Below are 25,483 nucleotides of genomic sequence, written 5' to 3'. Positions count from 1 at the left end.
AAAAAAAATTTTTTAGTCCTCACGGTTGTCAAATCCAGCACTTTTTTCCCATTTGTATCCTTTGTAAAATAAGGATATAAAATGAGGAAACAATCCTCAGGTCATTAATTTTCAAATAAACCTCACTAATTTCTCTAGGATTATTCCAGAGCAAAAAAAACCTTTGAATTACAGCCTTCATTTGGGGGGGGGGGAATATATAGGTGTGGTGCAATCGTAATTAATTTTTTGTTCAAGTTTCTACTGCAGCGTTTCCACATTTCTTCATGGGTTCTTCTGCATGATTTTTAAAAAGCTGGTTTGTTGAATTCTCTCCTCTCTGTAAGTGCAGGCTGGAACCTCCATCTGGTCAAGTTAGATGCAGCCTTGAGTAACTTACTCATCTCCTTCTGGACAGATCCCTGTGGTCTCATCGTATTTGGTGCAGTAAATGTCAGGACTGTAGTTAAAGGTGCCATCCCGACGGCGGATAGACCGGCGGCGACGCTGGTTGACAAAGTGCCAGTGGAAGCATGTATAGGGCCTATGCTGAGTACACTTGTGCTGCACAAAGAGTGGGCACTGCTCTGTGCGGAATTCCTTCAGGTATCTGTAAAAAGAAAGAAACTGGCCTGAGCAGAGCCCACAAGGTAGATTCAGAGGTTCCATCCCATGCACAGTCCTGTAGGTAACCCAGTCCCAAACTGATTAGGGATTTTAAGATTACCACCAGCACTTTAATTTGGGTTCAGAAACACAATGGGACAGTGCAGCTGGTATAATGTAGGTGCAAAGCACTTTAACCACCCAGCCCCAACCAACTTTTATTTGTTCCAGATGAAAGTTCTTAACCACTTTTAAAAGCCACCTCATGTACATTGCAGTTGTCCAGCCTAGATACTCACTTGTGCATAGATAACTGAGACAACATTCATTCTCTCCAGGTAGAGTTTCAGCTAATAAACCAGCCAAAACTGGAAAAAGCACCACTGGCCACGGCTGCCATCTCATCATCCCCATTTAGCATGGATTCTAGAAGTATTCACAAAATGTGAACTTGATCATTCAGATGAAATGCAACCCCTTCTAGAATCAGTTACAAACCTCCATACAAAAGTGTATGTTTTTCCTTCCACAGGACCTCTGTCTTATCTGGATTAAGGTTCATCTTGTTCCCCCTCAGTTGTTCAAAACAGCCTCAACGCAGGGATTCAGGAGTTCAATAGTCTCCCTGGGATGAGGATTGTGTTAGCACCAGTCTTACTTACTTCAGGAGGGTGTTCCAAAGCCTGGGTGCCACCAGCAAAAAGCCCCTCTCCTGCAGCCTGAACTCACTATGGCTTCAGTCCAAAGATGAATGTGTGTGAGTAGAGGGGGCGGGGGAAGCAGAACACAAGCTTTTTGAGCTTTGGTGTTTCTATAGAAATTTTAACACTCCTCTTGCTGTTATCACAATGGCATTGGACCTGAACACACCACACTGGTATTGGATGGATCTGCTATAACTCAAAATGAGAGGCCGCAAGGAGAAAATGGGAGTTGATGGAGAACAAGAAAGTGTACTAATTGGACCCAATTTCAGACAGAGCTGTAGCTACCGGGGGAGGGGGGTCTAGCCAGGTTTTTTGCCCCAGCTGAAGCCTCCAGAGAAACACCATTGAGGCTCCCAACCTGTGTGTGTACACACGCAAATGTGCATGGGGTGCCAAACTGGGTCTTTGACCCAGGTGAAATAAAGTTTAGTTTTGCCCCTGCTAAATGACTGTGTGAGGAAGCAAATCCTTAAGTCTGAACACCCTTGTCAGAACTCTGTTATTTCCCTGATGCACAGCACATTTTATGTATGCCACCTTCCCGGCTATACAGTTGTAACTTGGATCCCAAATGCCTTGGTACTTGGATGTTTTGGCTCCCAAACGCTGCAAACCCAGAAGTGAGTGTTCCGGTTTGCAAACGTTCTTTGGAACTCGAACGCCCAACAGGGCTTCTGCAACCTCCGATTGGCTGCAGGAGCTTCCTGCGGCTAATCAGAAGCCACGTTTCGGTTTCCGAACGTTTTGGAAGTCGAACGGACTTCCGGAACGGATTCCATTCAACTTCCAAAACAACTTACCATAAAAAACTGAAATATAGAAGCTGCTGATTTATCTAAGGCACTGAGATAAATGTAACCAAAGCCATTTCTTTAAAACTTGGATTACAGAAGAAAACACTAAAAACGTAGCCACCATAATCAGTTCAGTTTCATTTTCTATCCTATTGGGGAAAGGGCTGCCTGCATGTTTAGAAAACTGGTTAAATATTAAAGAAGATGACAGTATTTTTAGATACAGTCCTATCCAATTCTTATGCGAGCACGTGCATATACATGTGCTTGTATAGGTAAATGTACTTGAACTCTCCTAAGAAAATACTGGGTCAGTTACAAAACAAAGAAACACACAAACAGAAACCCTCAAACCCCTTAAGCAGACATTCCTTCACTGCTGAATGAATGCCTGAAATTATTCACATGAAAGAATTGAAAGCATCTAATTCATTTCACACTATTTCAGTTGAATTATTACTTTTGGATTCTCAAGCACTGGCTATTACTATAAAAACTGTTAGCGTGGAGTGCACTAGCACTAAAAGATTACTGTCAGAACCAATGGTACTTCAGCTGCAGCTGGAGAAATCTGCTGAGAACAAGGCAGCAGATTTCTTCTTGAATGTTTGGGTCTGTACCAGAAATTACATTATTAAACATTCACTATTGATGATAAATAATTTTATTTTAGCATGACCCCTAAAGGTATCAACTCTATGCCGATAAAAGCATACAGAATACCCCTGGGCCTTCAATGGGTAAGCATATTTAAGTTTATGGTGCAACAGCTGCTAGGACGCACTATGCCACACATTATACTGAGCTACATGCCAGCCTTTTTGCAAACACAGAATTCTTTCATTAGCAACTTCTTTCAAATAATACAAACAATTTTTTTAATAAAAACAGTCAGCCAGCCAACAGGGCTCAGAAACTTGAATAAATCCTGTATTGTCGCCCAGAATTGAAGTTACCGTATTTTTTGCACCATAACACTCACTTTTTTCCTCCTAGAAAGTAAGGGGAAATGTCTGTGCGTGTTATGGAGGGAATGCCTACAGGTGGCATGCCTACGGATTTTCCTCCTCTAAAAACTACGTGCATGTTATGGTCGGGTGCGTGTTATAGAGCGAAAAATACGGTAAGTTTCAAGCAGGGTATGAAGAAAGGGTCTGCCTCTTCCAAGACAATAATGCCCACACATCACAAAGAACTCATAACCCACCTACTCTCAGCAGCCAGAAACATCATAACCAGACACTGGAGAGTCCTGTCAGGAGTAAGCATGGACCAATGGTACCAAATAGCATGGGAAACAGCCTTACTAGAAAAATTAACCAATAAACTGAAACTGATATGGGGACAAATAGAAGATGACGCCTTCACCCCGGTATGGCTCCCCTTTATCACATACACAGCCCAACAAGACAACGACAAGAATCCACTAACAGCATATGAATCAATTTGGCTAACCTGATCCAAAACATCCACCCACCCCACTCACACATGAAAACAAAGTTCACCACAGCCAATCACAAATAAACAATCACACTCTAGGCCAACCCCAACCTCTCTCACCACTAAAGGAACACAAGCAAGTAGCAAAGAGAATCTAAGCACAAGTGACGCTGACACAACCCCCCACACACATTAAGTAAAATAGAAACATTGCCACCCGACCCCACCCCCACTCACCATTCCCCCTCCACCTCTTTCCCCCTTTTCTTCCTAATGTAACACTAATGTCTCAACAAATGAAACTGATCAAGAAAATGTAACTTGAAAAAAGAGACATTGCACATACTTTTGTAAACCAAGAAATCTTTAATAAAAATACTTTTTTTAAAAAAAGGGTCTGCCACACAACTTCAGAATTCTAGATACTCCACTAAATACAATGAACGGTGAGGTGAACACTACAAGGCATGCACATGTGTGTGGTCTCCTCTCTCAAAACGTATCAGTCTAGGACTCTGAAAAACATCTGCTACTAGGACCTCTCTTTGTCGTCACCACCACCTTTGAGAGGGGCAGAACAAAGAATCACATGATCCCATTGACAGCACCTGCAATTCGGAATTGCCAAGGCAGTATGACTTGTCTATAAATCCAGTTCTATTATTGGGAACTGCTTTGAGAAATATTACAGCAGAAAAGGAGTACACAAATATTGTACAAATATACACCATCATGTGTAAAGAATGCCGACATATCCAATTTACTACATGAGCACAGGCTCAAAAATAGAGTTTCCTTCCACAACCCAAGTAGTTAAGCCACATACTAAGTAGTTATCAGACATGTGTCCCAAAGGCTTCCTTGCAGGAGAGAGGGCTGTTCACATAATGAGTCTTGGATTGAGTGAGAGCATGCAAAGTAAAAAAAATACTCCAGAATGGATTATTTCTTAATCACAGAAAGTCTTAGGTCCACAACTTGGAGATCTGTCTTCTTAATATCTCAGACCATGCCCCTGTTATCACAAAAATACAATCAGGATCACACAGAGTCAGGATCGGAAGGAAATAAGTACATTGTTTCTACCCCAACATACATCCTAATATTTTCACTTCAGAGAACGTAATCAGTTCCTAGGTTTTACTGTGGATAACCTCAAATTTAACTAGCTAGCCCAATTTCAACATATATTTACTCAATGCGTCAAGCAAGTAGAAGTGGCAGGTACAAGCCAACCAGCAGCAATTCCTCTCGGGTTCATATGGTTTTAAAGCACTGCATATTGTCTTAATCATGGCAGGACCTTTTTCCTGAACAGCTATACAACTTCTTTCTGATACTACATTAATACGTCAGCAACTTAACCAAGTAGGAGAGGCACACTATTCTGCAATTATGCTACTTCCTCAAAAGCAACCCAAAGAAGCTCTATTTTTAAATGTATGTAAGAATTCCATTTATAGAACAGGACCACATTTTTGTATTCTTTTATTTTCCCTTAGTTGCTAAATTAGTCACTCACAGGCTACAAAAACTCTCTGTTGCCTCAGTTCAATAACTGTTTCTCCAGCTTTGAAAATCAGGAACATAACCCACAATGGACCCTCAGAAAATTAAGGTCATCCAAACAGCCTCTCTCTAGTCAAATGAGAGCAGGACACATAGCCCAGGACTCATCCTTTAAGTAAATCGGCAATTTGGAACAACTGATTTAGGCATTTGGAGAGATAAAAAGTAAGAACCTCCAGGCCACAGCTTCCTTTGATAGCACAGACTGCTCCAAGAACACTCACCTATAGGTAAGATTGCTTATATAGGGAACATTTGCAGGATCATAAATAAGGGCAGCTGAAAGTAGAGTTTAATAAATGTGCTTTTTTGTATACGATACTTTTGTCCAGAGAAATAAGTTTAACAGAACCAATTGTTAATTTACATTACACATACCTACCTACAGCAATTGCAAAGTCACATGTTGTACTCCTCTGCTTATCTCAATAAAATATAAAATGCTGCCTAGAACCCTGTGATAGAAAGTTATTCCAAGTGTTAATTGGTTCTGAACTGATGGCCTTATCAGAAATACCCAGTAGGCTGCATAAGTCATTCATTCAAGGGCTTTTCCATTGGAAAAAGGAATCTTAAGTCTGCAGTATGCAAATCACCACGAATATCTGTCTGAATTTGGCTCAAATGTGTTCTGTAATTAACATGAGGCTAACCATCTGCTTGTGCATATTTGATGATCCAGTGTCTCAGTTAAGTGGAAATGCCAGTGCTGGCCAACTCTTCCAAAGTTTGGCTTGTAGCTGCTGATGCTTAAGAATCAACACCTTGGCCAAATTTAATTTTATCAAAAACTTTCACCTGCTCTGTAAAGCAGAATCAACTGCCCAAATGTCAAAGATTACTAGCTAGCTAAGACAATAAACCATACCGTATGCGTGGAGTAGCAAATAGGATCTGCTAAAACCTCATGGTGAGATATCTAGAATGAACAGTAACTGATAGACAATGGAAGCAGATGGGACCCACAATGCTTACCAAAGCATGCTAGATGTTGCAAAATGGAATTTTGGAATGCCTGGATATGCCTGGATACAGCTGCTAAGAAAGTCAGGCTGGTAGACAGAAAGCATTACATTTCAGAAAGCTAATTGTTCTCCCAAATCCTCTTTCCACCAGATACCTAAAAATCTTTGGTATAAGCAAGAGACTATAGATTTTTAGGCTAAGCACCACAGCTTACTTTCTTTCTTCTTTAATAAGGCATTCCTGCATCAAATATGAAACAAGTTGTTTGTTCATTTGTGTGAGCATGAGACTCATAACCAGCAGCAATAGAAAACTACCTTATACAGAGTCAAAAAATACATTCATCTAGCTCAGCATCCTTTACAGTCTCCTCCAATCTGGTGTCCTTGGCAGTTGTTGGACCAACTACCAGCAGCACAGCAATGATCAGGGATGATGGAAGTTGTAGCTCAGCAATGGGAAGAGATGAGGTTGAAGAAGACTCATTCACATTCACTGGGATTTTAAACAGGGGGCTTTCCAAGTGCTCCCTCTCATCCTCCACTTTCCCATACTATAGATGCTGGTGATTGAAGCTGGGAACTCCTACACTGAAAACATGCCCTGCATCACAGTGTCATAGCTCTTCTCCAATTTCTGGAGTATCCAGGCTTCTACAGTGGTACCTCGGGTTAAGAAATTAATTTGTTCTGGAGGTCCGTTCTTAACCTGAAACTGTTCTTAACCTGAGGTACCACTTTAGCTAATGGGGCCTCCCACTGCCACTGCACCACCACTGCACGATTTCTGTTCTCATCCTGAAGCAAAGTTCTTAATCTGAGGCACTATTTCTGGGTTAGCGGAGTCTGTAACCTGAAGCGTCTGTAACACAAGGTACCACTGTATCTGAAACCTTGAAGAATCTCTGAGTCTGTGTAGGCAACACTGAACTAGATAGAATTATGGTCTGTAACAGTATAAGGTGGCTTCCTAATGTTGAACCTAGCAGCTTTTGCATGCAAACCACTGCTGAACTACAGCCCCCCTTTAAAACATCACTTCATGAGAATTTACACATGCTTCTATCTTAAGATTCCCCTACACTATAACATCCAACTAAATTTTTGAATTTTCTGTATCAGCAATCCAAAGTAAATTGGTTGGCACCATCTAATAAATAGCTGAATTCTAAATTCTCAAGACACCTCCTGGCATAAAAAGGCCAATATGTCTCTTTTCTGAATACAACACTGATTACCATTTCATTATCTCCCTTCCACCAGCAAGACATAATTTTGCAAGCCTTGCAAAGATCAACCACCATTTAAGCTGCTCAAGACAACACAAATTTTGTGGAAACAAATGAAATTGGGAATGAAGGGGTGTGGCAAATAGATGAAAAGGAAAGTGTTTCAATAAATGTACATCTGTCAAGATGACAGTTCTGGCATGCCTTGAAATAATTTTTAGCACCTAAATAAATATCAACTAATTAGTACGAAAAGATCATTCAGGTAAGTCTTGCCCACAATTTTAAGCCTCTCATTTTTATTCAGCTCTTACCATACTATTAGTATGATTTCAAAGAGATTAAATTTGAAGTGATTTACTTGATACCAATTAATTGTAAACACAGCACTGGTAGGCTCTAGAAATATTTACTGTATCACGTTATCTGTTAAGAATGTATCTTTGCCACGTAAAAACAAAAACATCTACAAGAATAAAACATATACAGGCAGTGTATTACTGAAACCCATTCAAAAGGCCTGCAAACACCCTACCCCGCCCCACTCTGCCCCTATTCCATCTCCACCCCGCCCTTATAGTGATGTTTCAGTTACATCTTTATGATGTTTCCAGGTCACTTCCAGGTTTGGTGCGATGCCAAACACAGTTGAACACATATTAAACATGCAGAAATGAGGGGTTGCCTGGGTATGTTAACAGCTCTCCCACTTAACACAACTAAAGATTGTAAAAGGGCAAAATAGCATGGGAAGGTAAAATATCAGGGGGGTTTTAAACTCTCTGACCAAGATGTTTAACATGCTTTTTCAAATGTTTTGTGAAATAAGACAAGTGAAGCATCTTCATATATCCAAAGAATGTAGTTAATGATAACATTCCCTGCCCAGGCATGATGTCCAAATGAGTGGTGGCAGTTAATTTTGGAAGAGCCTGGTTGGATTCATTTCTAAACTAGCTTCATACCTGTTAAGTTTTTTTGTTTTTGTTTTTACACAGAAGCAGCCTTGGTTGCCCTGATGCATACTTATGCTGGGAAGAACGTCAGTTGCTAGATTGATACAGGACCTGATACAGCCCCCCACCCCAGAGATTTTTTCTGCCTTTCAGTACTCCAACACTTCTAAAATAGAATCAGTGCTGGGTAATAACTTCATTGCAAGAAATGGAACTCTGCCTGTGTCCCTAAGGACATCCTTGTCAAAGGAATCAACCCAAAGGAGAAGATATTGACCAACAGGTATTTATTTGCTTGACATGAAAATTCTCCTACAGATCATCATATATTTAAGCATCGTCTTAAGTTAAATTATCATTATACTGTGTGCAGCATTCATCCACTTTACTGGTGATCTGTTATTGCTGCAAAATTAATTATAAGCCCTGTAACTGATGTACATTAATAATTGCAACAATCTTATAAGTATTGTGACAATGTAAATGTAATGTGGCACTAAATTAAATTCCTGTCCTAACTTCAAGGAGGCATTAAATCTGATTACCAAGTCACCAGAGTTCATTTCACTACTGATCAAGAAACACAAGTAAAAAAAGATAATGACCCTTGTATGGAATTATTTCAAGAACTTAAAATGGAATTCTTGATCCTAAGAGATTTCTGGAAACATCGAAATCACAGCCATGACATCTAGCCAAATCACAATACAATGTTACAAAATGGAATTGAGACCAAACAAGAAATTACATGGCAGATACATCTAACAATCTCATGATAGTTTTGTAATGAAAAGCAGCTGTAGGAAGTTGTGAACTTGAGTGGAAGAGTTCTGTCCCCCACCCCACACCCCAGAGAAAAATAGCAGAGGGAGTGTTGAAGGAAAAGGTTTAAGCCGGCACCTTTCACCAAAGTATTCCTCCTCACAACCTTTTGTGGCTACTTTTAATTATTTTCTTTTTAAAGGTCAAGGCTCAAGGGATCATTACATTTATTTGCGGAACCTCATGTCAGCTAATAGGAGCTGATCTGCTATGCAGCCTCTAGTATGGCCTACAGAGGGCAGCTTTGAATGCTTATTTGGTCGAGATTTTGTTGGTTTGGGTATTAAAAGAAGCTTGGGGCTATGAAGTTCCTGCTAATGACTAAGAAGCTGATACTTGAAAGAAACTCTCAGTAATACAGGGTCCTTATACAAGTATAATAATTTTTTACCAGCAAGTACAGTATTACATACCTGGCCAAGCTTCACAAAATAGACACACACTTCATATTCTGCATTCATTGCCTTGCACTCATACACTATGCATCTTATATTTTGTCCTCATTCATATTTCTTGCAGCTTAATCCTGAATTTGATTATTTAGAATTACAGGTTTACTTTTTAAACTAAAAGAGGCAGATGTACTTCCTTTCAAGGATGCTCAACCATTGGAGAAACTTGCTCCCCCCCCCCCCCCATGAATAGAGAGTACGTAACATACTGTGAATAGGTTTGAATCTACAAACAGGGATATATTTATAACAGCTTTACAAGATTAGAAAAGAATAAATTCAAAGAACTCTTACATGAATAAAATACCATATTAATTTCTTATAAAACAAGTTCATTTGAAAGATACTGGCACATGTAAGACTTAATATGAAGTAGAGCGCAGGAAAACTTAGCCCGCAAACACATTTTCAATACCATACTCCTACAGCCAGGAAATCCACAATCAGAATGATAGTACCATTAATTCACCTCTGAGAAAGCAAGATCAGCCCACACAAGTCTGGTTACTTAGCTTTTCCTTTCAGGAATGCTTCATTTTCACACTTGCTAGGCTGGGTGTCATTTAGCGTCTGTCCATACAAATGACAATTATTCCAATATGTCCACACCAGTATCTGGTCCTAGGGCTTCTTGCATGCTCACTTACAGAAAGAGCTGTGTTATGGATGGGTTGCCCATTTATTTTAGGGGAGGTGGCAGTCCTTGCATCAATTTCCTCTCCTCATAAGAAATCTGAATGAAATGCTGGGTCGTGATCAGGACACTGGGTCAGGTTAACTATGGTGGTGTGTAACAAGCAGTTCTCAAAGCAGAGTACAATAAAACCATAAAACACTAAGAAATGTGGGTGGCCAAGGAGCTTCCCAAAATAGTATGAGCTTTGTCATGGGGGGGCGGAGCTACAGTTGGATGGGAAACTGTCCAAATTCAGGTGAACACATTGTGCCATTCAGGAAAGTCCCTGGACACCCTGGCTTTTTGGGTGGGTGTAGGGGAGAAGGAAAGATAGGCTGCACTGCAAGCAACCTCTTGCTTGTGCAACCTGTGTATACGCAGACTATGTTCTATAAAACAATAAATACAGCAGAAAGAAAAAATATCAAATTAAAGATCAAATGTTCGCCTAAACTTAAAGGCATAAACTGCCTGTCTGCACAATTCAAGATTTCAGACCTGACACACCTCCCAATGGCAGGGATTTCTACAAGCCCAGGACCAGGAGGAAGTATGTAACTGGAGGATAGCTGTACCTCTGGTAACAGTGAAAACCATAACAAGGTTTCACTAGATTGGTGCTGTGTACATGATACTAGTAAAAAAACTATATACACCCAAACAAAAGAAAACCATGTCTGCAAATAAGGAGACTGTAATAAGTTATGCCTCTTTTTAAGGAAACATTTACAAATATTCAAGAAATGCAATCTGTCAGTATCATTTAAATATTTACTGAAGATTTAAGGTTACAAATCTATGCACACTAACCTGGCAATAAGCTCTATTATACACAGTGAGAACTCATTTCTGAGCAAAAATGCATAGGATTGCTCTGTTAACTTGGCCCTTATATTGCTTGACTCCTTAAAGATGGTCTCCTTGGGTGCCTTTCTGGCAGAAGTATAAGAAGCAAATGTTACCAATTAATTAAATAACAATCTGGCATTCAAACTAACTGTTAAAGTATCATCAACTTAACTAACAGAAAAACTAATGTACTTGGAATCATTAAAAGCCAACTATGGCTCACTGGGAATGTATCCTGCCAGTTTTAAAAGATCTTCAGTGACTATTGATTCATTTCTGAGCCCAGTTCAAGATACTGGTTTTGATCTTTAAAGCCCCTGACAGCTTGGAACTCAGGTACCTTAAGGGCGCCCTACTCCTGAAATAATGTGTCTGACTGTTAATATGTTTCTACTCCACTGCCCTCTGTAGAGTGGCCCTACTAGGAGAGATGAGGCAGATGTCAACACAGGAGAGGGCTTTTTCATCTGTGGTGTCCTGAATGCAGAATGCATTTAAATATGCACTAGGTGTCAATGCTGCTTGCATCCAAATGAATAAATCCAAGTGGATCATTTTCAATGTGACTGCTTTTGAATGTGCATCTCCATTAACATTCTGGCACAACCAGTCATTTTTTAAAATGAATATTTTTTTTCCTAACACACCTGATCACTTGCTTTCACTTCCTTTGAATACAGCCTTGTCAACTGGTCATAAGAAATGCTTGTTTTGCTTCAGTCTAACATATTCCAAGGTATAATTTCCACACACAGGTGAAAATCCAATGATTCTTGGGTTTAACTTTCAAATCATGTGGAACTCACTGGTATTGCCTTGCACTATAACATCTTCACTTCAGGAACATGTCAAACTGCAATCAAACTCTCAGTGACTCTACTTCTGGGTGTTGTTGAGGGGGAGGGGAAGTATTGGCATTAACAATGACACTGATTAGTCCCTTAAATAACTCATTTACAAAAATTAAGGAAAGTAGCTAAACAGAAGATGAAAACATTCAATAAGATGTTCACACAATGCCACAAATGTATAAAGCGCTCATCTAACTGCTGTCATATGTAACAACTGCCATGACATTCTGTTATTTTGTAACATTTCTTGATTCTCTATCCCCACCCAACTCTGGGAAAACACACACACACACCCGAAACACAGAGCGCAAAATTGTAAAATGTTTCATATGACTATGTTTCTGGGGTCTTGAGAGCCAATAAAACATTTCAAGAACTACGTATTCTTAGTGCAATTATAAAATTGCAATTCAAAATAAGCATGTCCTTATATCTATTTCCAGCAGAATACTGAAGAATGCTTCCCAATGCTACAGCCAAAACTCTGTAAACAGATTCCAGGTGCCACCTCAACTCCAGGAACAGGGAAGTATGTGAGCTATTTTGTCTTAGTATAAAAGCTTGTAGCCTGCAGCCAACTCCTGAATAATCCCATTGACTTAATTAGATACTGCAGCCCTAGTGTGACAGATTCATAACAGAGTTAAGCCAAAGTACCTTGACTGAAAATGAAACCAAAAATGTTTCTCTGAGGAAAAAAATTAATTGCTAAAATCAACAGAATTTTCAGGTAACTGCCCCAAACAGGTTTCCCTATTAATCAGCAAGTTAATCAGCTTGACCATGTGTAAAAACAGGCTGCTACATTGCAAAAGTAAAACCACATCCAGCAATGGAGTAAGTTTTGCTCAGTTTGGTACAGAAACTACGCCTGAATTGGTCTGCTGTAGGTACTCATGAGTTCTGTGTTCATAGTCCCCTGGTTAGAAGGAAACATATTGCCAAGATCAAGATGCAAAATTCCAAAAAAGCATTACTTAGAAATCTCACTGAAATCCTTTTAACACCAACACTGTTCTATTTGCTTATAAAAATAGACCACTAGTTAAGCGTTTTGCATGGGAATACTCAAGCTAATATTTCACATGATCATTTTACTGTGAAAGGAGACAAACATACCATGCCAATAACTACATTTGATCTTCAGCTTCTTCAGCACAATGAGCTTTGTTCACATGGAAATCTCACTGCTTTTCACACTTATTACTCCTTATAGTTCTCGTCTAGTAAACTCTTACTGTCTCTTATACAGGCTTTCCCTTTTAATAGCTGCTCTGAAAATTGCAAGTGGAAGAGCTAATGGTTGACTGATAGAATTATCTATCAGTCATACTCATTGATTGAACTGTCACCTTAAGCAGACACGCCTTTGTTTATAACTTTATCTGTGGTGTTACAAAAAAGGAAAGCAAATTCAGGAGTGTATTATGATTTTATGATTTCACTCACTTTCTTGCCTTCTTCACACATGACTTTAACCAGTGGCTCCCATAGTGTGCAGTACAGCCCTCTGGGGTGGGTGGGATTACCTGGGAGGGGAGCTTAGAGGCACGGGGGCAGCAGGGAGGTGCTGGAGATGTAAATAACTATATGACTTTGAAAAACTGGTGTCACTGGATCAAGTTCATCACTATTTAAACGAAATCGTTTCAATTGCATTTTCAGTAAATACCGTATTTTTCGCTCTATTGGACGCAGTTTTTCCTCTCCAAAAATTGAGGGGAAATGTGTGTGCATCCTATAGATGCGAATGCAGGCTTTGCCATAGCTGCGCACAACCCCTCCGGCAAGGAGAGGCTGCACGGGGCTAAAGGGGAAGCCAAAACAGCGAGCGGGATAGATCCCGCTCGCTGCCTTGCCTGCTTCCATAGCTGCGCGCAACCCCTCCGCAAGGAGAGGCTGCGTGGGGCTATGGCTTCTTTAGCCCCACACAGCCTCTCCCGGCAAGGAGAGGCTGCGCGGGGCTAAAGGGGAAGCCAAAACAGCGAGCGGGATGGGTTGTTTAAGTAACACCAAAACCATGGTTTAGCTTTGTATTTCAAACAGCCCAATGCCTAAACATTTTATCTTTCTCACACAGCCACAATTTCTAGATTTGTGTTTTTTAAATGGCATACAAAAAACTACTTTTACATTCCAGCAACAACCCCTTCATAATTATATTCCTGCCATTCTCAATACATTCCAACATCTTATAAAAGAGAGAAAATGTTGCTACCGTTTCAAGCCCAACTACTTTAACCAGTATAAGGTGTACAGCTGGTTAAGGACACAGGAACATACTCTCTCTCTCTCTCTGGGTTTTTATTTTGCTTTACCCAATTATCAAAATTGGAAATTGGAAATTTGCTTGCTTCTAATTTCCAAGATTAAAATCCCTCCTAAAATTTTAAAGGCTTAAGAAAATATGTATCTGCCTAAAGAAGATACAGGTATGTTGTGGCTCCAGAAGTGGATCAGCATGTCTGAACTCAGTCATCTTAACCATGTTTCATTATGAGACAATTAGACATAAAAATGATAACTGATCGTATTTAAGTGTCCCTAATATAATGTGGAAAGCAGTGTTCTAAACTCTCATTATTCTATGTGCATTTTGTGACACGGAATTTCATTAGCGTGAGCAGTTTCTGAGCTCTGAGCGCAGTACTGTGCCTAAGATTTCAGATTAAAACTGTGGAGTGGAAAGAAAGGAAGACCTTTTTCTGCCTCCTACAGAGCCTAGGGCTTGCCGATCAGAAGGTCGGTGGTTCGAATCCCCACAATGGGGTGAGCTCCCATTGTTCGGTCCCTGCTCCTGCCCACTTAGCAGTTCGAAAGCACATCAAGTGCAAGTAGATAAATAGGTATCATTCCGGCAGGAAGGTAAACGGCATTTCCGTGCGCTGCTCTGGTTCGCCAGAAGCAGCTTACTCATGCTGGCCACATGACCCAGAAGCTGTACGCCAGCTCCCTTGGCCAGTAAAGCAAGATGAGCGCCGCAACCCCAGAGTCGTCCGCGACTGGACCTAATGGTCAGGGGTCTCTTTACCTTTTACTTCCAGCTACTCTCCAAAGATTAGAGAACAGACCCTCTTAAGACTATTAGGGAGGGAGGTAGGGGAAGGACTAGATCATATGAAAAATGAACATAATATTTTAACTGCAGTTCATTAATTTTCAGCTTTGTATTCTTGTTATAAGACCCTGATGTTGGGAAAGATTGAGGGCACAAGGAGAAGGGGACGACAGAGGATGAGATGGCTGCCAGCATGAGTTTGACCAAACTACGGAAGGCAGTGGAAGACAGGAGTGCCTGGCATGCTCTGGTCCATGGGGTCACGAAGAGTTGGACACGACTAAACGACTAAACAACAACAATTCTTGTTATTAAAAAGTGTGCCTAGATATTCCATTGTTGCACCCATAACCTAGGTTTAAGGTGCCATTTAGCTCCTAGCTTTCATATCTCAGTTTCTAACACTGGTGAAAAGTGGCTGTCAGTTTTTTTTCTGGGGAAGGCAGATTCAAGCAACAATAATGTTTCTTCAGGGAGATATCTACAGTCATCAGCAACTTGTATAGTAACAATTATCTCAGTTCTCAAAGTTTTCACTTTGAAAAGGCAACTGTTTAATTCCTCACAGTAGATGAAGTCATAACACACTATTAAATACACATATTACTAATTACTTCATAAATATGCATGTAAGAAACAGTCCAGCAAGAAATTCCTTACACTTATAAGCAGACATTAACTTATTAATAACTTCAGTACATTCAGCACACTTTAGTAACTTTTTGAGAGAAGGGATCAAGGACAGATTAGTCAGCAGAACCAGAAGACACGTGGTTCTCTCATTGCAAAAACAAAACAAAAAACCAAAAAATGCCAAAAATATAAGCAAATGAATGCAAATGAATACCAAGCATTACATTCTGTGAACACAAATGCGTTTGCTGCACTAAGGCTGCAATCTTAACCCCACTTACTCCTAAGTAAGCTCACACTTCAGCATAAGCTCTGATTACTATAGTAAAATACGTGTGATCATGCAAAGAATAGACTGCATTTGAAACATCAATTTGCAAAGTCTACCAGCAAGTCTTGTCTGAGCAAATTTTTACAAGAAAACTGATTTTTAAACCTCACAGATGAGTTCAGTAAACTTTAAAATAATCAAAATGCACGCACAAGGCAAAAATGAAAAAACACACCTATGAACTGTATTCCTGGTATCATTTCTTTCACCATTTGTGTGTGTGTGTGTGTGTGTGTGTGTGTGTGTTACAGTCATACTTGTAAACTAGGCCTGATATTAAAATTGGTTGAGTCCCAATTGAGCAGCAGAACAAATACCCAAGCAATTTTGCACAACAGTTATGTATCCAATTTATTTTATTGTTCAACTTTGCCTCCTGAAGCAGTGTACCACATTCTGGCTGGGAAGCCATTAATTTCAAAACTTATTAAATAAATGAGCATTTGCATGGAGGAGGTATACTGGAGCAAGCTACAGCAGCAGGATCTTCTGTGTTACAAGTAAGACAACTCTGCACTAACATTTGTTATCAGTTAAAACACAGTGACCACTTGTAGCGGTATTACTAGCTCTGAAGCATTTTATTGATTTACAACATTTTTATTCCACTTCTCCATATCCTTGAGACAATTCACATGTCCAATCAGAAGTATGCCCTATTGAGTTCAATGGGTTTAGTCCAAGGAATGTAGGTACAGTGGTACCTCAGTTTACGAACTTAATCCGTTCCGGAATTCCGTTCTTAAACCGAAACCGTTCTTAAACCAAGGCACGCTTTACCTAATGAGGCCTCCCGCCACTGGTGCCCTTCCACCATTTGGATTCTGTTCTTAGACCAAGGTAAAGTTCGCAAACCGGGACACTACTTCCGGTTTTGCGGAGTTTGTAAACCAAATCGTTCTTAAACAGGACTGTTCTTAAACCGAGGTACCACTGTATAGGATTGCAGCCTAAGATACATGAAGGGTTGCACTTTCTTAGTTCTAACCTGACTGTACTTCATTTCTGGCCAATTCTATGCCATATATTAGCTTTGCATTATACCACAAGACACATACAGAAATGAAGGCTGTTTCTAGCATAGTACCACTGTCCCACAACACTATGCCAAGGTACTAGCATCCTTTGTGGATTTGCACCTGCAGTGCAATGCTACAGAGGTTGGTGATGTCACCAGTGGCACATAATTCACTGTCTGGTCCAAAATACCTGCATTTGCTTAGCCAGTTATTCACAGAATTAGGTCACAAGAGAATTTACCAGGATTTCTGAATGGAGTGAAAACAATACTTTCCTCACACAATTGCCACAGAACACTAACAGGCCGTTTATTTCAGAACTCAGTATCCCTTTGACATTTTTCTACCAAAGCATTTTGTACTACAGCGACTGAGAAAAAACACTATTTTCTGCTCTCTCTTTTGTTACCATTTCCCCCCTAGAAATATAGCAATTTACTCTACATAACGTTTCTCCTGGGCTTGGCATCCTTTACTTCACAGAACACACACCACAGCTTCCCTTATTCTTGAAATTTTAACGGGGCATCTCCCGAGAGAAAGACAAACTAACCCAGTGCCAAGGAAGAACAGCAAAGAAAGTCAAAGCTCTGGCAAAGAGCAGCTTAGATTTTATGGGATGGTCCCTTTACTCTTGAAAACACAGTTCGAAATAAGATAAAGGATGCCCTTATTTGTGTTTACCACAAGCCCACGGCCGTTAACACGAGGTTAGTACTTGAGAAAGAAAGAAAGCGAAGATTATATATAAACATAGTAAACTAAACCACTTGTTTTTCCAACATTTGAGTTCACAACCGTCCTACTTGGCGGCATGGAAAGACGCATTACCGTTTTACTAAGCGGAAGAAGGCAGAGCCGAGAGAGAGAGAGACACTACCAAGTACAAAACAGATGATTTGGGGAAAGGGGGGCGAGGAAGATTAAAAGAGGTACCCACTACCCCCCTCAAGTCAACGTAAAGGGAGCCATGGGGTGCGCGAGCCGCAACGCATCATGGGTATCGCGCGCCTCAGCTTGTGGGGTGTGTGTATTATGTATGTGGGGTTGTTCTTGCGCGCGCACTCGCGCGCGGGAACGGAAAAGCGCGCGGCGGCGGGGGGGTGTCAGCTCCCGCCCCGCCCCCTCCCACTCAGGCGAAATTCCACCGGCCCAGGCCGGCCACGACCGGTTCCAGCCGGTTCCGGGCGGGCGGTTGGCTTCCGTGCGCGCGAGCCGCACGCTGACGTCAGGCGTGTGTGGCGCGCGGGCGGGTGCCGGGCGGAGGGGTGCGGCGGCGGCGGTCGCAGCAGCAGTAAGTGGCGGCTGCGGGTGTTCTCGCTACGTACGTGTAGTGCTGCGGCTTCTCGGGCTGCGCCTGGAGCGCGCTGGCGGGCGCCACCGGCCCGGTCGCGGGAGGCCCGGTCGCTACCGGGCCCTTCGACATGCTCCTGCCTTCCACTCCCTCCGCCGCCGCCCGCTACCACCGAGGAGGAGAGCTTTATTATTCACTCTGCGCGGTCCGCACGGAGACCGCAATGCGCAGGCGCTGCCGCCGCCATTACCGCCCCGGGTTACCCAAAGCATGCTGGGGCTTGTAGTCCCGGTGATGGCGGAAAGTCCCCCTTTTCTTCTACTGGGCTTCCGGCCAATGAAACTACAACTTCCAGGGGTGCCCTGCGCTCGCTGCCCCGGATTGTGCAACAGCGCGGGGTTTCATAGGAGTTGTAGTTCGGATGAGTTCCTCCATGGATTGCCATCAAGCGGATCTAAGCAGAAGCAGCGCTATGCAAGCCTCGAAGCGTTTTGAACAATTTAGCCGCACGTAAAACTGATACAGCCCGATCCAAACGATGTTCACTTGGAAGCAAATGTCAGCAAGCGCAGATGTAGGAATGCAGATGTAGGAGTCTGTGCACTAGTTCTTCTGGTAAAAAACTGTAGGATGTTTATGTAGTTTTAAGATGGCAAATCAGTACTGTATGCAATTCTGGTTGACAACGACAGCTTCTATACCGAGAGAAAATCGGGGCTTTAAAACAGTTGATTAGACGAAATCCTTCTCATAGAATCTATCATTAGAACAGGATGAGCTATTGTCTGCTGTTGTGAGGTGTCTGAGTAAATATAATAGTTTGTCATAAACTATGCCACTTACCTATAAAATGGTTAAACCTTTACAGTAATAACTAGATATGTATAGCCATTGTTAATGCAATGACTTTATTGCACATAAATTTATTTACATAGAACATTTCAGAAGACAAGGTGCTTTACCTCTTTCAGTTGTGTAGTTGGCATGGGTCAAATCATATGCAGTACTGAGCACAGTGGTACCTCGGGTTAAGTACTTAATTCGTTCCAGAGGTCCATTCTTAACCTGAAACTGTTCTTAACCTGAAGCACCACTTTAGCTAATGGGGCCTCCTGCTGCTGCCGTGCCGCCGGAGCACAATTTCTGTTCTCATCCTGAAGCAAAGTTCTTAACCCGAGGTAATATTTCTGGGTTAGCGGAGTCTGTAACCTAAAGCGTATGTAACCCGAGGTACCACTGTATCTTCCTACTTAAGTATATTATGCTGGTTTCTATGCAGCACACTGCTATGCATGTTGGCTTGAAAGTGACCCATACACTGTTCAGTGTGGCTTAAAGTTTGCATAGGACTGAAGTCTTATGCTCCCAGACTTTTACAATATTTATTCAGAAATGAAGCCATTTGGACTAATTTCCAAGTAAACTTTTGGGCTGAACATGCCTTTTAAACTTTCTTTAGAAGGGTTGGAATCTTTACCCCCCCCAACACACTTTTAGCCTCTTTATGGCAATATTTCAGGTACAATGTTTCATCCTGTTAGTGTTATATATGTGGTGAGAGTAGGCTTTCGTCTTGCTTATCCTTTAACATCTGGAGTCAAGGAGCGAACATGAGGACTGGAATACTCAGTTATTGCCCAGTTTGAAACTGGTTAGGGCCAAAGACACAGCTTAATCCTATCTCTTATTGTATTTGTGATGCAAGCACAGGCTGACACCACAACATGCAAGTTCCCAGAGAGATCACAGGTGCTACATTCTTCCCTAGTTCTCCTATTGCTCCGGGCTAAGCCATGGCTTGGCCTAGCGGTGTCCTCCAAAGCCAGAACCACGGTTTGTCTAGAGCAAGACAAACCATGAGCCCAGGTTCAGACATAGTAAGCCAAACCATGGCTTAGCTGATGGTAGTATGGCAGGAGGACGACCAGGAAAGCAGCACAGCAGCCCCAGTCCCCTCCAGGAACTTACACATTTACACAAAGCCATGCAAACTATGTTGGTGTGGAAATCAACTAGCACAGAAAGGTGCTTGCCCTTAAAAGCAAATGGGAAATTGCTTTGATTCAGTTCTTAAACAGGGCAAAGCTATACTGGAATTAGAAGCCAAAGATATCCTGGACTGGTGGGATACAAGGAATTGATTGCCTCTCTCCCCCATGTTATAATGCTTCTGTTATTGGTAAGGGGTATGCTTCTTTGAACGTAAGCAGCAATGATAGTGCTATTTGAGTGAAAGATTGCCCTTGTGTGATGCTGGGATCTCTGAAGCAAGTCTTGTGCTATCAGCAGCAAATCATAAGTTTATGGCTGGGTGTTGGTAGAATAGTTTCATCGCAATACGATTTTCTTAGACTTATATTCTTATTGATAGGTGTGCAAGACAGACTTACTAATCTTATACAGTATGTCGAAAGTCTCCCACCTCCGCTAGTTAACTTATTTGTCTATCTCACTCTTTATGTGTATGGGTTTTATAACAACCAAGTGGTTTTGTTAAATAAATAAATATCACAAATCTCTAGTCATTAGTCCTACTCCTGCAGACTTCAATTTAGTTCATTTGATCTAATACACAAATGCTTTGAGGAACCCAATAAATCATTTATTGCATTGTTATTATCATTAAGGGGGACATACCTATGTGTCCAGTTTGTCTCATTGTAGATTGACCAAATAAGTATACCATGGCAAAGAAAAGGAGGAAAGTTAAAGGTATTCAATAGAACAATAATTAGTATTTGATTTTGCAATCAATTTATAAGCATTTAGACCTTTTTTCTAGTGGGAAGGAGTGTGGCAGTGTCGTGGTGTCTGTTCTGTGAAACTTGGGTGTTCTAACACCACAGTAATATATATGTTTACTCAGAAGTCCCACAAAGTTCAATAGTGTTCACACCCAGGAAAGTGATTATAGTACATACACTACAACTAAATAAAAATAAGTACACAAAAGTACAACTATTTTCTATGTTTGATGTTCAGTAACAAAATATAGTGCTTAAAATGAACAGCATTTGGTCACACCTGTTTGGAAATGCAAATGTTGTGCATCTTCATGCCACTCGTATTAGTAATCTTTTATCACTGTAATAAAATTTCTGTGAGCCAGTGGGGGAGCAGGATTTCATAAGGTGTGCAGTATATGTCCCATTGTTTATATCTTCAATTTCATCTTGACTGCACATATAATGCAATTTCAGCACTGAGTGTGAAACAATTTTGAGATGCGTCTTCCTTTCAACAGAAATGCCCAGGCTAGTAAAGATTATGTAATTGGTTTTGCTGTATCTGAAGGCATTTTCAAACCTTACCAACAGTTTGTCTTTTTTGGTACTATTACCTTATAGTACACTATGATTAGAAAGAATAATAGACTTGTCAAAATTGCATCCTGTTAAATACTAGAACTGTAGGATTAATTAATGTAATCATTAGCTATTGTGTGATCAGTAATACATGAATTTAGAGAATGCAATACCTGTGTTTTAATAGAATCAGGTATATTGCTTTTAATTAGGATGCACTTCATATATAAGATGTATAAGAAAATATGTCAATAGTTTTGTACATATCAGTAGTCTATACTTCTCATTGCATTTCACACCAGACTGCAGTATTAGGCCCTCATCCTAGAAACTGCAGGGAGTTTGTATAAAGAAGCTAAAATCACTTAACATAATGTGTATTTGCTAAATAGGAACTTTTCATATTTTAAATGTTTTGTTTTGTAAATATGTATATGTTACTTATTGCAGGTATTTATTTGATCATGCAAGCCAGCTAGAGTACCAAATAGAGTAATAGTTTTCCTACCAAAGTATTTGTATTTTACCCACTAAATTTGACTAAGAAATATTTGTCTTCTATATACTGTTAAACTGAAAAAAATATAAAATTTGCAACCTTAGTATATTTGAGTTATGATTATGTGAAGGGCATTTTAAAGGGGCGTTTTAATCTGTGTTCTGTGCAATATTGTTTAATAAATAATCCGTGTTCTGTGCAATATTGTTTAGAAAATAATTATTGACTTATATTTGAAGTTTCCTTTATTCGTACCACTTGGTCTGACGCTAAACAGTCAGATATATTCAAATACGACTGCAACCTTCCTACCTGGCTTTACCATTTTCCCTCCTACAATAATTTATGTGGCAGTATTTCCTTCTGTTTACCCGCCTCATTCAGCCTGGGACACTCCAAACGGACAGCTTTTCTTTCCCATTGACTTTCCATTGTGGAGCTTTGCAACAAAAAGTAGGATCCAAACTATGTTTTCTGCCGGCCAATCACAACCTTCTCCTGGGCTCCAATTCCGATTGGTCTGCTTCAGCTCACGATGTCCAATCGGAATGCAGCTTTAGCAACCAATCGGCTGTCGAGGTTTCATCCAATCACGGCCGAGATTCGGGGAAACGGCCTTTGTGTCAGTTAACGTCACGGCGCCAACGGAGGTAGACGCCAATGGCTCCGTGCGCTGCGTGTCTGTATTGTGAGGTCATGACGTTCTCGGCCCCCTCCCTCTATAAATACAGTGTCCCCGCGCCGGGGAGGGGACAGTTGCGGGTTCGTTGAGGAAGGAGTAGGACGTGTACCTCGCGGCTGCTAGGAGCGGAAGTGTTTTTAAAGGCTCCGTTCCTGAAAGTGGTGAGTTTCGGCTTGGGGCGGCCGGAGAGGGGGGCGGTGGGTGGGGGCGGGGAAGGTGGACGTGTATTTCTCGTATTTTGGGCCGTGTTTCATGAGTGGTGGGGGAGGGGTGGTGAAGGCCGCTTTGTTCCGCTTGGCCCGCGGTGTGTATGGGGGGGGGGAGAGGAATGAGATAGTCCAATAGTCGTAGTCATGGCAACGTAACTACCGGCGGGGGTGGAATGGAGCGGAATCGTGGCTTCGGTTCTACTACTACCGCGCGTGGGCGGGAGGCAGCGTGACTCCTCGTTCCTATTCCCCCGGGAATGTCCTCCGTTGGCCGCCGCGGAGGGAGCAGCGCCCTGACATCTGCTACTATTCGTCTTGCGCTGCAGTTCCTCCGAAGAGTGGCGGGGAGGGGAGGAGGTTAGTGGAAACTGGCACGAAGTGGTAGGGAAAATACTAAAGAGTTAGAAGGGAAGGTATTCCGTTGCTAACATCTCGTTTGCTTTTTCCTCTTAGTAAAAAAATAAATAAAGGGAAATGGCCCGTACCAAGCAGACTGCCCGTAAGTCCACCGGTGGCAAAGCTCCACGTAAACAGCTGGCTACCAAAGCTGCTCGGAAAAGCGCTCCCTCTACTGGTGGAGTCAAGAAACCTCATCGCTACAGGTAATTAAAGGGAGGGTGGAAATAAGAACGTGTGTCTTTTTTTTTTAACAGCAATGAATTCCGGAAAGCAGGCCGGGGTTCATATCTACGCACTTAAAGAGATGATAAGGCCTGTATTGACAGTACCTTAAAGTAGAGTCTGGTTTAGGGAAGTGGTTGCCCACTCCGCAGCACACTTTGCGCCATTTTCAGGAATGCTTTTCTGCTGGCAAGATCTGAGTTTAGGTATCACAGCTTGGGGCCTTGTTCACACTATTCTACTAATTTTGTAGGCCTGGTACTGTGGCGCTGCGAGAGATTCGTCGTTACCAAAAGTCCACAGAACTTTTGATTCGCAAGCTTCCGTTCCAGAGGCTGGTAAGGGAGATTGCTCAAGACTTCAAGACAGACTTGAGGTTCCAGAGTGCAGCCATTGGTGCTCTGCAGGTATGAGTGTGTTAATAGTTACTTTTTACCAGGTATGCTGTGGGGGAGTGGGGAAAAGGGCTAATTACATGTACCAGTTCATGGTTTCTAACACTGTCTGTCTTGTTTTAAAACAGGAGGCTAGTGAAGCATATCTGGTGGGTCTCTTTGAAGACACGAACCTGTGTGCCATCCATGCCAAGAGAGTCACCATCATGCCCAAAGACATCCAATTGGCTCGTAGGATACGGGGGGAGAGGGCTTAAGAGGAGGCAGTTTTTATGGTGTTTTGTAGTAAATTCTGTAAAATACTTTGGTTTCAATTTGTGACTTTTTTTTGTATGAAATTGTTTATAATATGTTACATTTGTACTTAAGTCATTCCATCTTTCACTCAGGATGAATGCTAAAAGTGACTGTTCACATAAAAACTCAGTGATGTGAGCTTTGTTGCTCAACAGTGACAAGTTGCTAATATGCAGAAGGGATGGGTGATCTTTCTTGCTTTTCATGCATGTTTCTGTATGTTAATGACTTGTTGGGTAGCTAAAATTGTAAGGTACTAGAATTGATATAAATGTGTACAGGGTCTTTTTGCAATAAAACTGGTTATAACTTGATCCAAGTGTTTAACAATTGGGGCTGTTAAGTCTGACCATACATCACTGTGATAGAATGTGGACTTTCAGAAGGGTAAAACTACAAGTCTTAACCACAGTGTAACTTACAGTTTCCTAAAAACGTAAACCTGGCAGCTATAGAATACACTATGTGCATTTATAATAGCTATTTTATATATTGTAGTGTCAACATTTTTAAATTAAATGTTTTACATTCACCCAAGGAGTCTTGTCATTGTTGTGGGGAAAGTAGTATTACTATTTTGTCTTATACTATCCCTGCTCAAATCAAGTTAAGCCTGTTCCTTGCTTGGTATGCAACTCCAATTACGGCAGAAGCTTGCTGTACTTATGTAACCTAGAGTGATTAAACGCTTGCTAATTTGGAAAATTTTTCCCCACTTATTAAATATCAGAACACTGTCAGACTTGGTGTTTTTAGGCCTACTTTTATTGATCAAAGTACTCAAGCGGTATAAATTAGGTCTTGAGTGTTAATACCCTATCCTTGCTGCCTTGGTTGGTTTCTTCATGTACCCTTTTTCTCTTACACTTTTGGGTTTGTTTTGAACCAGTTTGAGTGATATCGCCGTTTATATTTTGAAATGCAGCTTCCGTTTCTATAACCAAAGCAGACAATCAGGCTGTTATTTTTTGGGGAATGGAGTTAATTCTTCACCTAGGCTTCTAGTCGACAGCCTCTGGCAGCAAATAACAAATTAAAGGAGTAAAGGGGGTGTACCGAAAAGTGTATATACAGTGTTCTTCAGATTCTTATTTCTGATTTCTTTAAACAATGTAAGCACAAAGCTAGTAACGTTACACACTGAAAAACTGAACTGTCATAGTAAGTTATGCTTGACTCATTACATTGAATCTGTCTCTCATTTTTAAATGTAGAAACTTTGGTTAATACAAATAGTATGCAAAT

General features: G+C 41.2%; 2 protein-coding genes across 7 annotated transcripts in view; one reads left to right on the top strand and one right to left on the bottom strand.

Moving 5' to 3' along the window:
- UNK (unk zinc finger) overlaps positions 1–18,399 on the bottom strand; it is a 50,521-nt gene extending 32,122 nt beyond the window's left edge. For 2 of the 5 annotated variants that reach the window (XM_083487514.1, XM_083487515.1), the window contains exons 1-2: positions 18,265–18,393; positions 380–589 (exon numbers count right to left, since the gene is read on the bottom strand). In XM_083487514.1, the coding sequence (XP_083343640.1) occupies positions 380–589; positions 18,265–18,362 (308 nt within the window). In that variant the 5' untranslated portion in view covers positions 18,363–18,393. Of the gene's footprint in view, positions 1–379; positions 590–1,083; positions 1,351–18,264 lie in introns of those variants that run through there. The other 3 variants (XM_083487516.1, XM_083487518.1, XM_083487517.1) reach the window with 3 other exon arrangements.
- A 4,341-nt stretch (positions 18,400–22,740) lies between these two features.
- On the top strand, positions 22,741–25,482 carry H3-3B (H3.3 histone B). 2 transcript variants are annotated; one of them, XM_083487746.1, is made up of 4 exons: positions 22,741–22,877; positions 23,379–23,527; positions 23,800–23,953; positions 24,070–25,482. In XM_083487746.1, the coding sequence occupies exons 2-4, from the start codon at positions 23,400–23,402 to the stop codon at positions 24,196–24,198; spliced, it is 411 nt and encodes a 136-aa protein (XP_083343872.1). In that variant the 5' UTR covers positions 22,741–22,877; positions 23,379–23,399; the 3' UTR covers positions 24,199–25,482. The 2 variants fall into 2 exon arrangements, with proteins under 2 accessions (XP_083343872.1, XP_083343873.1); XM_083487747.1 differs by lacking the exon at positions 22,741–22,877 and having other exon boundaries at positions 23,363–23,527.
- The last annotated feature ends 1 nt before the right edge of the window (position 25,483 follows it).

This window comes from Podarcis liolepis, assembly GCF_965112155.1.
Source record: "Podarcis liolepis genome assembly, chromosome: 2".
Taxonomy (NCBI): Eukaryota; Metazoa; Chordata; class Lepidosauria; order Squamata; family Lacertidae; genus Podarcis; species Podarcis liolepis.
The sequence above is the reverse complement of the archived record's forward strand: the minus strand, read 5'-3'. Positions and strand labels throughout refer to the sequence as shown.

Excerpts from the sequence above, each read along its gene's own strand:
- H3-3B (XM_083487746.1), top strand. The coding sequence starts at position 23,400 with ATGGCCCGTACCAAGCAGACTGCCCGTAAGTCCACCGGTGGCAAAGCT. Across the intron at positions 23,528-23,799 it reads AAGAAACCTCATCGCTACAG|GCCTGGTACTGTGGCGCTGC; the intron begins GTAATTAAAGGG and ends CTAATTTTGTAG. Across the intron at positions 23,954-24,069 it reads CAGCCATTGGTGCTCTGCAG|GAGGCTAGTGAAGCATATCT; the intron begins GTATGAGTGTGT and ends GTTTTAAAACAG.